Source organism: Rattus norvegicus, chromosome 1, assembly GCF_036323735.1.
Source record: "Rattus norvegicus strain BN/NHsdMcwi chromosome 1, GRCr8, whole genome shotgun sequence".
Taxonomy (NCBI): domain Eukaryota; kingdom Metazoa; phylum Chordata; class Mammalia; order Rodentia; family Muridae; genus Rattus; species Rattus norvegicus.
Genome location: NC_086019.1, coordinates 74,440,597 through 74,455,011, shown reverse-complemented (window position 1 = coordinate 74,455,011; position 14,415 = coordinate 74,440,597). Strand labels below are relative to the sequence as shown.

At 48.8% G+C, this 14,415-nt stretch overlaps 1 protein-coding gene across 3 annotated transcripts; it reads right to left on the bottom strand.

Annotated features, from left to right (window-relative positions):
- Nucleotides 1–115: 115 nt before the first annotated feature.
- Nucleotides 116–14,394, bottom strand: Mboat7 (membrane bound O-acyltransferase domain containing 7). Of its 3 annotated transcripts, none has more exons than NM_001134978.2 (8): nt 14,176–14,394; nt 13,460–13,538; nt 13,226–13,355; nt 12,634–12,760; nt 9,465–9,624; nt 6,821–7,181; nt 4,894–5,070; nt 116–1,151 (listed from the first exon to the last, which is right to left on the bottom strand). In NM_001134978.2, exons 2-8 carry the CDS (start codon nt 13,533–13,535, stop codon nt 761–763), a joined length of 1,422 nt encoding a protein of 473 aa, NP_001128450.2. In that variant the 5' UTR covers nt 13,536–13,538; nt 14,176–14,394; the 3' UTR covers nt 116–760. The 3 variants fall into 3 exon arrangements, with proteins under 3 accessions (NP_001128450.2, XP_038966897.1, XP_063144742.1); XM_039110969.2 differs by lacking the exon at nt 14,176–14,394 and adding an exon at nt 13,967–14,105; XM_063288672.1 differs by lacking the exons at nt 12,634–12,760; nt 13,460–13,538; nt 14,176–14,394 and having other exon boundaries at nt 13,226–13,339.
- Nucleotides 14,395–14,415: the final 21 nt, after the last annotated feature.

The window sequence follows — 14,415 nt, the reverse complement described above, 5'->3', positions numbered from 1 at the left end:
CCTTACAGCCTCCTTAGCCTGCCAAACTTCATAGCAGCCAGGACCCCAATATGCCACACTGCCACTCTGGGCTAAGTGTCTTCGGTTTGTCGCCGACAGTTATAATCACAAACAGTTGCATGTGTAACACTTTATTGGGAAAGATTTATACATTCTGACCTGTCAGAGGCCAAGGATGACACTGGGTGGTAGGTTGTATGGGGAGCCCAGAAATGGCTCAGACAGAAGCTACTCTAAGAGCATGTTCCCCGGGGCTTTTCACTTGCACATTTCAGTTTCTTCTTCAGGATGTGTGAGACCACGGTCTCTGAAACACTGGTTTGATGATAAAAGCAAAGAGGAAAACAAGAAGGACATCTCTCCCCTCTCCCAGAACCTGGCCCTGAAATTCCTGCCCCAATACTGGGGACCCACTGGGAGTCTGTCTAAGATGCCGGATGACCACTGGTCCCTGCAAGGGCATTTTGGGACGTGTGGTGTTTGAACACCTGAGGACTGTTGCAGAGATAATAGGGCCAAGAATGGACAGTAATACCCTGATGCTAGCAGAGGGAGGCTTGAAAAGGTCAAGATGCAGGGAGAACCCGGGAGAAGGGTACCCCAGCTTTAAATAGGAGGCGGAAGGATTAGTTGGGAAGAAGGAATCCTCTCCAGGCTCTTAGCCAAACAAGGGATTCTTGCTGGGTAAAGGAAAATACAGCCTGGTTCACGGAATTCCCAAGAACAGCTTGAGCTGGATGGCAGGCCAGTGCGGCACAGCTTACTCTTCCCGCAGCTTTTCCTTGGCTTGGCTGGTGGTGGCCTGGGATGGTGTCTTCCTCTTGCTGGGGCTGCCCCCACCCAAAGCCAGCCCCAGCCCCAGGCAGGCCAGGGCTAGAAAGTGGACCCAGAAGTAGATGGAGGCCCAGTACCGGAGTGTGTCACCCATGGAAAGGAGCACAAAGCCCATGCACATGTAGTCGTAGGCACGCATCTTCAGAAACCAGTGGAACCAGTCCCAGGCTTTCTGGCCCCCGGGGCTCAGATGTCTCCGCAAGGCTGACTCCAAATAGCCCTCAGCAGCCAGGCACAGCGGGATGGTCATGAAGCTTAGGTAGTAGCCAGGGTGGAGGCCATGCCAGTAGGCACTCAGCAGCATGGTCCAAGCACTCCTGGAGGAAGACATTGAGTCAGGACACACAAGTCCAAGCTTCAGCCCTCACTTTCTCCTGAGTCCCTCCCTCAGACTGAGTTCAGGCCCACCATTCCTTCCTGCATCCTCAAAGTCGAGGAGTCTATGATTGTCACTGGGACCCTGCGCACACCAGACAACAATGCACTACTAAGCCGTATCCCTAGCATGCTGAGACAGCTTCTTAAATTATTACATTTTTAAACGTGTATGTGCACACCATGTGCGTGGCCAGTATCTGAGGAGGTCAGATTCCCCTGGTACAGGAATTATACATCTGAACTTTTTGCTTGCGTGTATGTCTGTGTACCAAGTACATGCTCACCCTTGGAGCCCAGGAAAGGACTCCCCTGGAACTAAAGTTGTGAGCTGTCACGTGGGTATTGGGAAGCAAATTCCAATCCTCTGCAAGAGCAGCAAGCGCTCATAACCAATGAGCCATCTCTCAAAACTTACTTCCCTAACTTTTCAGTCCACAAATTCAGGTTCTGATCCTTTTCTAAGAAGGACAAACAGTGAAGCATTCTCTATTACATTCCTCAACAGAGCAGTGACCAGTAATTCTGGAAGGACCATGAGCTCATGCGTTCTTTTCCTGCTTAGAGACTTGTCTCTCTTGACATACCAACTCAAAAAAAAAAAAAAAAAAAAAAGTCGTCCGTAGTTTAGTGGTTGTCCTGTATTGTTGTATTGTTGTGTTGTTTTTCAATTTAATTTTATTTATTTTGGCCAACTTGACCCAAGTTAGTGTCACCTGAGAAAAGAAAATCTCGACTGAGAAGACAACCCCATCGGATTGGCCTATGCAAGTCTGTGGAGCATTTTCTTGATTGATGACTGCTGTGGAAGAGCCTAGCCTGCTATGGGCAGTGCTACTATTCGGTAGGTGGGTCTGGGGTGCAAAGTGAGCAAGTCATGGAGAATAAGTCAGAAAGCAGCACTCCTCCATGGCTTCTGCTTCAGTTCCTATTTCCGGTTTCTGCTTTGACTTCCTTCCATGATGGACAACTGTAAGCTAAAGGAAACTATTTCTTCCCCAAGCTGCTTTTCATAGTGGTGTTTTATCATGGCAATAGAAACCTAAGACAGTGATGAAGCACTTGCCAGGTATGCCTGGGTCCCTGGAAACTTAAAGTCTCAGATGTTGCCTATGTTCCCTGAGGGTGTAGCATAATTACTGCTGATTGAAAATAAGTGATCAACATATTGTGGTGCCCTGGGCTTTGACCTGACCCTGATCCCCAGGGTTTTAATAGTATCATCTATAACTGGTACCACGGTTTAAAGACAGGGTTTCTATGTAGCCCCAGCTTGCCCCAAACTCCTGATCCTCCTGCCTCTACTTTCCAAGTGTTATTATACATATATATATCACTACTTGTAATTACTAACTGAATTACACACATTCCCAGCCTACACTCCTTTGACATTTATTCATGCGCGTGCGCGCGCGCGCGTGTGTGTATGCACTCCTCTGTGTCACAAATTATGTTTATTGTTCAGAGAACAACTTGCTGTGGTCAGTTTTCTCCTTCCACCACGTAGGTCTTGGAGATGACCACCATGTGGGCTTGGTGGCAAGTGCCTTTACCAGTTAAACAATGTCATCAGCATGGTTTTCTTCTTTTGTTTTTCTTGTTGTTCCTTGGAAATAGTGTCTCACTTTGTTATCTAGGCTGGCCTTGAACTCACAATCCTCTTGCCTTACCCACCTCCCACCACTTGCCCAGTGCAGTGAGCAGCATCTCGTTTGGCTTCAGTGTCTACTCTAGCACCTCTTCTTAAAGTGCCCGCATCGCATTACCCATTACCTCTCCAATGATCCCCAGGAGGAGATCTGATAGTCTTCAAGTTAATGAGATAAAACTCAAGTCCTTCTTCCTTACACATGTCCCAACAGCTGCTTCCTGCTAGGTCTTCCCCTGTTCTGAAGAGGCTTTCCTGTGCTCTGGGTCACTTGCCAACCCACTGCCTGGAAAGCAGGCTTCATTTCTCCTCTGCTTCTGCTGAGCACCCCAAGTCCCAACTCTTCCCCTCAAAGCCAGTGTCGGGCCTATTGAAGAACTCCTTCCCTCCATTACCCCTATCCGGACATCCACAGGCTCACATTCACCTTCCTGTTTCGCCTCTGCCACCCACAACCCCCCTATGCATTCTCCCTACAGAGCCAGATGAGATCGTTTCTAATTTTTTATGATGCTGGAGTTGGAGTCCAGGGCCTGGTGTGCATCAGACATACAGTGCATCATTGATTTTTTTAAAAAAAGATGTCAAACTTCCTGCCTCAGCCTCCTGAGTGCTGAGGTCATAAGTGTGTGCCATCATGCCTGATTCAGAGTGAATATTTTTTAAAAGACAGTTTTATTTTTACTTTTCTTATTTTTAAAATATTTATTATTTATTTTATGTACGTGAGTACACTGTAGCTCTCTTCAGACACACCAGAAGAGGGCATCGGATCCCATCACAGATGGCTGTGAGCGACCATGTGGTTGCTGGGAACCGAACTCAAGACCTCTGGAAGAACAGTCAGTGCTCTTAACTACTGAGCCATCTCTCCAGCCCCAAAAGTTTTATTTTTAATTGTGTGTGTGTGTGTGTGTGTGTGTGTGTGTGTGTGTGTGCGCGCACATGCTCAAGGGTGTCTGCTCACACAAGCTGGGAGTTATGCAGATGAAGGCAGTGCCTACAGAGGTCAGAACAAAGTATGTTTGATCACTAGGAGCTGGGCTTACCAGTGGCTGTAACCTGATATTGGTGCTGGAGCTGAGCTAGTGTCCTCTGTAAGGGCCATACATAATCTTAATCACCGAGTCGCCTCTCCAACTCCTAAGAGTGTCTCTTTAAACTACAGTTCCCATCATGCCAGGCAAATCTAGCTCATAAACTGTCATCATTACTTATCAGGGGATGGTATCTCTGTGGCCACTGATCACACCTGGCAGCTTGGAAAGGGTTGAGTGTTGGCCTCAAAAAGAAACAAACAAAAAACCCAGAAGGATGAGAACAATTTAAAAGTTGGTCAGGTGGAGGACCAGTCTGCAGGTCCCACAACTAAGGCCACTGGATGAGTCGAAGGCACCACTTAATGGCAGAGTGCTGTTCTGCAGGCACTTGAGCAAAATGCGGAGAAGGTGGATGGAAAAGAACCAATTAGAAAAAAACAAAAAACAAAGAACAACAAAGTTGGCCAGGCATGGTGACACAAACCTGAAATCCCAACACTGAGGTGCAGAGGCAAGAAGGGAGTTTAAGTGTGAGACCAGTCTGGTTTATATAGCAAGTACAGACCAGTCAGAGCTACAGAATGAGACCTTATCTCAAGAAACCAACAAGCCAGGCATGGTAGTGCACACCTGCACCACGAAGACAGAGGAGAGGTAGGAGGATCAGGACTGAAAGTCATAGTTCGCCAGCAATCTAGATTAAGGCCAGACTAGCCTGTATGAAGCTCTGTCTAAAAACAAACAAGATCTGTCAAAATAGCCCAGGGGGAAAAGGATACCTGTTGTCAGATGACCTCATCAATTTATGGGACCCAAGCCTGACAGTTGACAACACTTGAATGAGGTAGGCCCAGAGGATTTATCTCGAAGGCCCAAGAAACTACAGCTTCCATGAGCCTTGGGACTTAGGGCCCAGCTAGAGAAACCCCAGATTACCACAGGACATACTGGGAGATAAAAGTTCTGCAGTTTCTGACACCAGGTGGGCTCCCTCACCTCAATACGTAGGAGCGGAAAGGTGCACTCTTGTAGATGTACTGTGCCAGCCACCACTGCACGGTCATGTTCCAGTACCGCATGCCATCCCGCACACGCACGCAGAAGTCTGTGCCATAGCAGTCGATGTTACGGATGGCCTCATAGTCATACTCCAGGGAAGCTGCAATCTCCGGACTGGGGGTGGGGGTGGGAGTGGACATGAGGATGGGGACAGACATGCAGCTCAGCCAGGCCCCTCCTGACACCTGCTTCTGTCCCAGCCCGACGCTAAAGAGGGGGTTCTGGCCAGGCAATGGCTCCCTCCCTCTCTGACTTTCGAGGGCCACAGGAGAGGACAGGCCTGAGGGAGTCGAGTGGGTGGGGCACAGTTCACTAATAGTGGAGTGCTCTTGGTAACTAGTAGCGCCTGATACAGCCAAAAAAATCCTGGAAGGGCTATGGTTGCTAAGCTATCAAGTCCACTGGCAACCAAGCTCAGTAATATTGAGAATGGTTTCCAAGTATGGTCCCTTCTGAACTGTGGGGCAGAGCAGCTGTGAGGAACATATCCACTCTGAAAAGGTGGCTCACGGTTGCTAGGGAGATATTCTAGGTCTTGTGACTCTCAATGATCTCTGTTGCTAGGGAAAAGGCATTCCTTAGCAACAAGGCCCAGGCTGTTCAGAAAAATCTGGTCCCTGTAATTGTTCAAGAAGTGTCACCTCCAGAAATATCAGAGGTTTCCAGATCTCCGACACCAACACTGTCAGCTACAGAGAAAGATGCTAGACCTATGTGAACATCCAGTGGCTTCTGGACATGGGGGCTGGGGGAAGGCATCCTTTACCAGTGGAACTTGTAGCTTTAAAAAGCATTTAATCTCTGCCTGACTTCACTGCAGGACACCCTCTCTCTAGCAGTGGGAGGTCTATCCATAGTTACTAGGGCAGTGGTAATCAGTTTATATGGGGATGGGGGAGGTTCCATTATCACCAACAGAATGGCAGTTTATGACAACCAGGGTGGGATACAACCCTACCAAGGAGTGGTTTACAATTTAGGAGAGGCTGCAATCCCATTCCCCAGTAGGAAGGCTGACAATGGATTCTAGAAACAGAGATTCAGTGAACTCACTACTGGTTGCTAGGGATACCATTTCCCTAGCAACAAGGAGTGATACTTCCTAGGTAGTAAGAACCTTATAGTTACTAGTTTTGTGACTTTCCTAGGAGGGATGGTGCTGGGGGTTGGGTTAGCTTTACTGGTAAAGGGAAAGCCTCAGCAATCAGAGGGAGACAACCTGTGGTTGCTGAGAGTGATGCTCTCCACAGCTGGAGGAGCAGCCAAAGATGTTACTTCCTTAGAAACAGGGCAGCTGGGAGGTCCTGTGTAAGAACATCCCATGGTGAGCTGCTGGCTCTAAGCAAGGCAGGCAGTTCAGGGGGTAGATTCCAGCCACAAACAGCAGGGCTCTCAGCAGGAAGGAAGCAACCATGGTTGCTAGGGATATAGCATCCTCTGCAGAGGGGTTGTTTAATTGCTAAGGAATTGTTGTCCTAGCAACAGATGATGGACCCCTACTACCAAAAGATAGTTATCTCTAGCAACTGGGAACAGCCTGGATCTTGGGGGTGACTCTTCCATGGCAACACAGGGTAGGCATGTGGTTGCTAAGATATCATTGTCCTTTCCCTAGCAATAGAGGACAATTAGCCATACTGAGGGGTGACAAGTGCTAGCAACAAGGGGCAATCTGTAGAAACCAGGAACACATAGTTTCCCTAGTGGCCAGGGAAGGCAGGTGACAAGTCACCAGGGGGGAAATATGCTGCCAACCACTGCAGGTGGTAGCCCTACACCCTGCTCCCTTCCCTACTAGGGGCAGAGCCAACCCTTGGTGGTGGGGCCTGCTGGGTCTTGGGAAGCCTCCCTCCCGCCACCTGACCTGCTAGGGGGTGGGCATTGGAGGGTGGGGCCGCCACCGGCCCGGGCTTTGGCAGCCACAGGGTAGGCCCCGAAGCCCGCGGCAATGCAACCGCACTCGGCCGCAATCCAGGCCACGTAGAAGCGCATGCGGAAGGCGAAGAAGACCGGGATCATGTAGAAGAGGCGGGTGGGCAGCGGGCGGGCGTAGAAGGCATCCTCACGCACAGCTTCCAGTGGGAAGAGATGAGAGGACAGCAGGAAGAGCAGGCCAAAGAGCGGGGCTGGCCAGGCGCGGCGCAGCAGGGGCCTCAGGCTGGGCACGGCTTCCGGGAAGGGCTGTTCCAGCCAATCCAGGTAGGTGCGGTAGCGGAAGAATGGGCCTGTGGAGGGTGGCAAGGAGCAGGTGTTTGGGTGCTGTGTATCTGAGCCTACTGGGGAGGTGGGAGGTGAAATGAGGAGAATAGAGAGATGGGAAAAGGGGGAAGGGGAACAGGAGGAGGAGTTGAGGATAGGAGGTCTGGGAACAGAATGAGTTCAAAACCACAGAGAAAGGGAGACATGGAGAGCTGGTAAACGAGGGTCAAGGGAAGAGGAGAAAGAGTCAGAGACAGAGACAGAGATGGAGGAAGAGGCGGAGGGGGAGAGCGAGAAAGGATGGACAGAGAAAGGAGAGACAGACAGATACCAGGAAACCAGTGTAGATATCCCTACAGGGAAGAGCTGGTACCTGACCACTTTTCATAAGCTCCTTCTGCATGCTGAGAGGGCTTGGGGGGTAGAGGGGAGACAAACAGGATAAGGAGATAGTTGAGGATCCTAAGGTATGATGGGATATAGATCAGGAAGCATCGATGGGAAATGAATGAAGGGATGGATGCTAAAGCCCTTGCATATTCACCACAGACCACAAGTATGATTCCGTTTACATGAAACATCTTTATAGACAGAAGTCAATCAATGGTTTGTAGGGATGGAAGAGGTTTGGTGTTGAAGACTAAAGGTTAAGTGGCTCCTTTTCAAAGATGAGGCTGTTCTGCAATCACATGCATACTGCTTATGGTTTCATAAGTCTATGGATATATAAAAGCCAGTAAGTTGGGGCATTTTAAATGGATGCATATGTGAATAACAGCTCCATAAGGCTGTAATGAAAAAAATAGACAAAAAGAAAACCAGGGCTGAGGAATATAGGTCAGTGGTAGAACATCTGTTTAACATGCATAGGCTCTGGGTTCAATCCCCAGTATCGCATATAACAAACAGAAACAAATAAGGAATCTGGCAGGTATGGTGGTAATTCCTGTAATCTGAGACCCTGAGAGGCTGAGCCAGGTCCTGAGTTTAATTAAGACCATCCCAGATTATCTATATAGAGAGACCCTACCTCAGACAAAGCAAAGGGGGCTAGAAAGATACCCAAGTAGAATGTTTACTGCTCTTCCAAAAGCCCCAAGTTTGGGTCCCAATCAGTTCTAGGGAATCCAACCCCTTTTCCTGGTATCCATGGGCACTGTGGAGTACACAGAGACGAGCAGGCACACACAGATACACATCTGTTGTTAAAAATAAATCAAGCCAAACAATGCAAGGTGACTTAGTGGGTAAAGGCACACACACAGAAGTGACCATGTGAATTCTATCCCTGATCTTACAACATGGCAGGCAAGAACCAATTTCAGAGCACTGTCTTCTGACTACCACATGCACACCAAAGCACACATACAGAAGCACACATAGAACACTGAAAAAAAAATTAAAAACAAAAGGAACAAAGGCAACGCCAATGAGGTATGTCTAGCAATGTGGCTCACTTGTTAGAGTACCTACCTGGCATGCACAAAGCCCTAGCATCAGTCCCTAGAAACAAACCTGTCATGATGACTTTCTAAGTCAGGTCAGGTGGTAGCTGAGGTAGGACAATCGAATGATCAAGGCCTACCTATAAAGGTCTTGCCTCAAGATAAAAAAGTTGCTGGACCATGGTGGTGTACACCTATAAATCCCAGCACTCAGGAAGCAGAGGCAGGCTGATCTATCTAAGTCTGAGGTCAGCCTGGTCTACAGAGTGAGTTCCAGGACAGCCAGGGCTACACAGAGAAACCCTGTCTCAAAAAACAAACAAAAGAAAACAAAAGGTAAAGAATTTACTTGTGAGGCAGAGGTAGGCAGATCTGTGAGTTTGAGGCCACCCTGCTACATAGAGAGATTCAGAATAACATAGGCTATACAGTGAGACCCTGTCTAAACCAAAACCAAACTAAACAAAAAGGCTAGGATATAACTCAGTTCTTGAGCATTTGCTTGGCACATACAAGGTCCTAGGTTCAATCTTTGAACTATTGTGGCCCCAGTATCTCACTCCCACAGAAAAAGATGTATTTTCTGAAACTGAAAGAACCTGAGTTGTGAATATTTACTCCATGGATGGCAGAAACCCCAGGCTTACATAGGCCTATCTCCTTTAACTCTTCCTGTTGGCCCCCTAATAGGAGAAAAGGAAGCAATCCTTCAGGGCTAATTCCCACAGTAGAGAGATATGCTCTGACAGGACAATAGCTGACAGTGTCCAGGTAGCCTAGGGCAGCAAGAGACATAAAACAGGAACAGAACTCTGGGTAGAGTGAGGCAGAGGGTGACCCAGAAGTGCTGGGCAGGCTACTTACCTGTCATGATTCCCACATAACAGTAGCTGTAGCTGAGTGTCTCCATCAAAGAGGGGACATCAGGCAGCAGGCCCAGGGTAGGCTCCTTGCTGAAGCCGGAGGCCATTTCCTTTCTCTGGGCCAGATGAAGATCCTGGACTTCACTGGCCAGACTCACCAACTATGGGCAGAAAGAGGAGTAGGGCTGAGGTCCTACCTCATGGATGGCACTGCATATCAAGAGTGGTAGGAGGAACCTTTAGTTGGTGGCTATCCTCAGGGCTCAGCCCTAGACCCTTTTCTTCTTCTTCATTTTTTTTTCTTTTTAAAAAAAATTATTTATGTATTTATATCTTAAATGCTGTCCTCTCTTCCGGTTCCTCCCCTAACCCCCTCCTTTGAGAGGGTGCCTCGCCCCCGACCCCCAGCACATCAAGTCTCTACAGGGTTAGGTACTTCCTCTTCCACAGTGGCCAGATGAGGAAGCCCTATATGCTGGGGGATTCAGTCCAGTCCATGAATGCTCTTTGGTTGGTGGCTCAGTCTCTGAGAGCTGCCAGAATCATCTTCTCTTCTATCTCTTTCTCTCTCTCCCTTTTTTCTTTCTGCTTTCATACAATTCCACAGCTTGCCTGGTTGCCTTCCTTCTTTCTTGTTCTAGGACTCAGACACAGGGCCTTGTATCCCAGGTCCCTCTCCCTGCTTTTATATTTTGAAACAAAGTCATGCTAAGTTGTTTAGGCTGGCCTTGAACTTGTGGTCCTCCCAGCTCCCCTGTAGGAGAGCTGAGATTATGTTCTTTTCTGACTCCACTGGGTGTGCGTGTGTGTGTGTGGGGGGGGGGTGAGTGATGTCTTAACTGCCCTTCCAGATCCGTTCAACCTATATTAGCCAGAGACAAAACTCTTTTTTTTTTTTTTTTTTTTTTTTTTTCCGGAGCTGGGGATCGAACCCAGGGCCTTGCGCTTCCTAGGCAAGCGCTCTACCACTGAGCTAAATCCCCAACCCCGAGACAAAACTCTTAAAAGGCCACATCTGTGACCTCCTGCTTCATGTTAGTCTCAGTGGAAAGAGCCCCAGCAGATAGAGAGAGGCAAGAGAATGAAGCTGACACTTCTCCTACAAGATGGTTTCTCCTACAAGGGGTAGGATGGGGTTCTAAAAACATTTTTCCCTTTTAGGCTCCACAACATACAATTCTTCCCCTGACCCAGCTACCTGTCCAGTGTTTTTTTTTTTAAACAATACTGTCTCCTTTTCACCAAGCCATTGTCATAAACCAGAGCTCTCTAATCATCCTCAAAGCAACGTGTGCCACATGACTCTGAACCACCTGCCTACAGCTCACAGTGTATATAGATCGAGCTGCTTTCATAGTCACCTAGACTTTTTTTTCTCTTCCAGACAGGATCTTGGTATAATCCAAACTATCTTCAGACTCCTCATCCTCCAGCCTTCAATTCCTGATTGCTGGGATTACCAAGGGTTTTTTTTCCCCTTTTCATTTTTGTGTCTCTGGGTGTATGGTCTATGTGTGCAGATGCCCAGAAGCCAGAAGAGTATGTCAAATCTTGTGGAGCTGGTGTTGTGGAAGAGCAGTGTTCTCAAGCACCAAGCTCCTTCTCCAGCTGGTTTGTTTTTGAGGTGAGGCGTCTTTTCATTTTTGGAGACAGGGTCTCTCTAAATAGCCCTAGCTGTCCTGGAACTCTCTTTGTATAGCAAACTTGCCTCAACTCACAGAGATCTGTTTTTGTGTCCCAAGTCCTGGGATTAAAGGCATATGCCGCCACCATGCCCATCTTGGAGGTATGCTGGGATTACATCCGATACTACCATGCTTTACTATTTTTTTAAAAGATTTATTTATTATTTATATATGGTATTCTGCCAGCATCTGTGCCTGCACACCAGAAGAGGGCACCAGATAGAATTATAGATGGTTATGAACTACCATGTGGTTGCTGGAAATTGAACTCAGGACCTTTGGAAGAACATCCAGTGCTCCTAATCTCTGAGCCATCTCTCCTGCCCCATGCTTTATTTTGATAAAAGAATCTTATCTTAACCCATCTCATTCTATTCTACTTCACCTCTCTCAGCATCCATGACAAATTATTATCTAAGAGGCAAATTTGTTGTCCTATCTTTTGGCGTAGAAGTCAAAAACAAACAAACTTCTTCCTGAGGGAGCTCAGCCCTCTATAGGAGGAAGTCCATATTTATCATGGGCAACAAAGCCCCTTTTGACCTGGCTTCTGCTAGTCATTCAACCACATTATTCAGAAAGTGGGTGAACGTGGCAAGCATAGTTTGTAATGCCCAGCCTGTTCCTATCTACATGTGCAGGTCCATACACACCCAAAAGGCTCTTCTTCCAATGCATGGCTGACCAATCTCTGCCTAACACTGTGTTTGCCACAAGAACCAAGACCTAAGAACCAAGAACTCCGGAGAAACCAGTTCTCAACCTGGCAGGACTGTCCATGGCTATGTTGCTGGAGCCTAGAACATAGCAAAAGTTCACAACCGTTATGGTCTGGGTTAGGGACCGGGAACCAGTCACTTCTTGCCCTTTTCTTAGGTGATTAAGATTCAGACTCAGGGCTAAGAATGTAGTTCATTTGGTTAAGTGCTTGCCTAGTATTTTGAGGTCCTTGGTTTGAGTCCCTAGAGTCATATAAACCAGGCATGGTGGTGGCACTCGGGAGCTGGAGGCAGAATCAAAGTTCAACATCATCTTTTCTTTGTTTGGGGCCAACACAGGGTGCTACCCGAGACTCTGTTTCAAACATGAAAAGCACAAAACTGCACTTTATCCCAGCTTTGTGCTTTGGGCCAGATACCTCTCTCCAAAGTAATTTTCTTCCTTGGATCATGGTTTGCTACAGACTCAAGAAGAGCATGTTAGCAAAGCATGCTGGGAAGGTATATTCTAGCTGTGCCAAATGGCTTGTGATAGAGCACTCAGGATATCTCCTTGCCCTGGAATGAGTGGAGAGGAGAAGACCTGCTCCAGAGGATGTGTCAGGTGAACTCTGTCCCCAGGGAGAAGTGACGTCCCAAGGTTAGGGTTTGTGAAAGATAAAACTCCATACCCCACCCTCCACTATGAGAAAGTCTGGGAGGAGAAAACAAGGAGGCTCCCCGTCTCCCAGGGAGACGAAAGGGAGTAGTGTTCCCCAAGTCTCACCTTCAGTGTCAACAGCAGCTGGACAGCATTGGTGAAGGGTGTGGGAGTGGGCAGGCCCAGCAGGCTGAGGGCTCGGAAGAAGAGAAGATAGGAGAAGGTCCAGGCAAGAGCCAGCGCGTGGCAGGAGCTAGGACAGAGGTGGGAAGTCATAGTGTTGGGTACAGGGACCTTAGCCTCTGTTTCCTTCTCCTGAGTCTGGTTTCATTACCCCCCCCCCCCCATTCAGACAGAAAAGAAGAGGTGAGAGGACCCGTGGATGACAGGGATAGAAGAGGCACAGCCAGAGAGAAGAAAAGAATGAGGGGCATTAAGAGAAGCTTTGTGAAGAAGGTATTTCAGCCCTCTGTAAGATCCAGAGCTCAGGACTAGCTTATGAAAAGTCTGTCACATGAATATCGAGGACTGGGGCAAAGACACAGGGTCGAGAAGGTACAGAACAAGATGGGAGAGGAAGAAAAACAGCCAAGACATAGAGACACATGAGACTAACAGGAGACAGCAAGAGACTTAGGAGAAGAAATGGAAGACCCAAAGAGGAAACAGGTTGCTGTTTCTCTGCATCCTCTTTCCTTTCTCACCACCTAGTTCTCACCAGGGCTGGGCCTGTATGAGGGCCCAGGTTCCCAAGATGGTGATCAGAGAATGCAAACTGTGGGGGCCACAGGTGAATAAGGTGAGCCCCAGGCCCACAGCTGCTGCCCCCCATCTCTTCAGCCCAGGTCCTGAAAGGAAAAGGTAAAGTATAAGCCTACAACCTTAGGGAGGGGTGATTCCCCACACCAGCTCCCTCACCCTAATTTTCCACTAGACACGGAACCTGACTCACCAGCTTTCTTAAAGAGGAAGCCAACAGGGATGGAGATAAGAAGGACCATTAGATATGTCCATTCTTCGGGTGTCATGGTCTGGGGGAGGAAGGACTCACAGTGAGAACCAGTATTCCAGTACCTTCCTCTTTTGAAGACAGTAGAACCCTCTACTTTTGAGAACCCAGGCCTCCAGCTCACTCCTCCTTCCAGGCCCCCAAAAATCAAGCCTCCACCCCACCCCTTTGCTAATGTTGAAATCAAAAGTACTTCTACTCCCATTTACGACCTATATCTTCAGGCCAGAAAAACGGACCAGAAGACCCCTCTTCTCTGATACCCCAGGAATCTCTATCATTCCCACCCTCCAGAGTACATAGGAACCCTTCAGAGTCCTGTCTGGATCCCCAATCTCCTCGGCATCTTACAGCACCCAAGAACCCAGTACTCCCACCCCCGCCCAGCTCGGAGAAACCTAACATTTAGTATCCTGTCTTCTGAGCTCTGGGATCCTCTCTAACCAGTACCTCGGAGAGAAGGCAATGACCCTGTACGATCTGCAGGCACCTTCGGTAGCCCAGCCCCACGCAGCGAAGCCCAGCGTGGATCTGATTCCGCCCCGGCAGATCCACAGGCGGTTACGCCACCCAGCCGGGCCACGCTCTGGGCGCTGTCCCCGCACCCCGCCACCCTACCGATCTTCGTGACGCCGTCATACAACCCAACCTGGGCCCACCTGAACCGTCCGCCGGGCAGAAGACTGCGGAGCCCCTTTTCGAGACCGCCTTGGCTCGGGCCACGCCTCCCCAGCTCAGCACGCCCCCGCACTGCTCGTTCTGGAGGGCGCCGGCAGGGCTGCGGGGTCCAGGCCCCGAGAGCCTCTGCTTTACGAGATACAGCACCGTAAGAAAGGAACCCAGAACACCAGTATGCCGCAAGATGCCGGTCGCGATCGTTCTAGGAGGCCCCCGGGCAA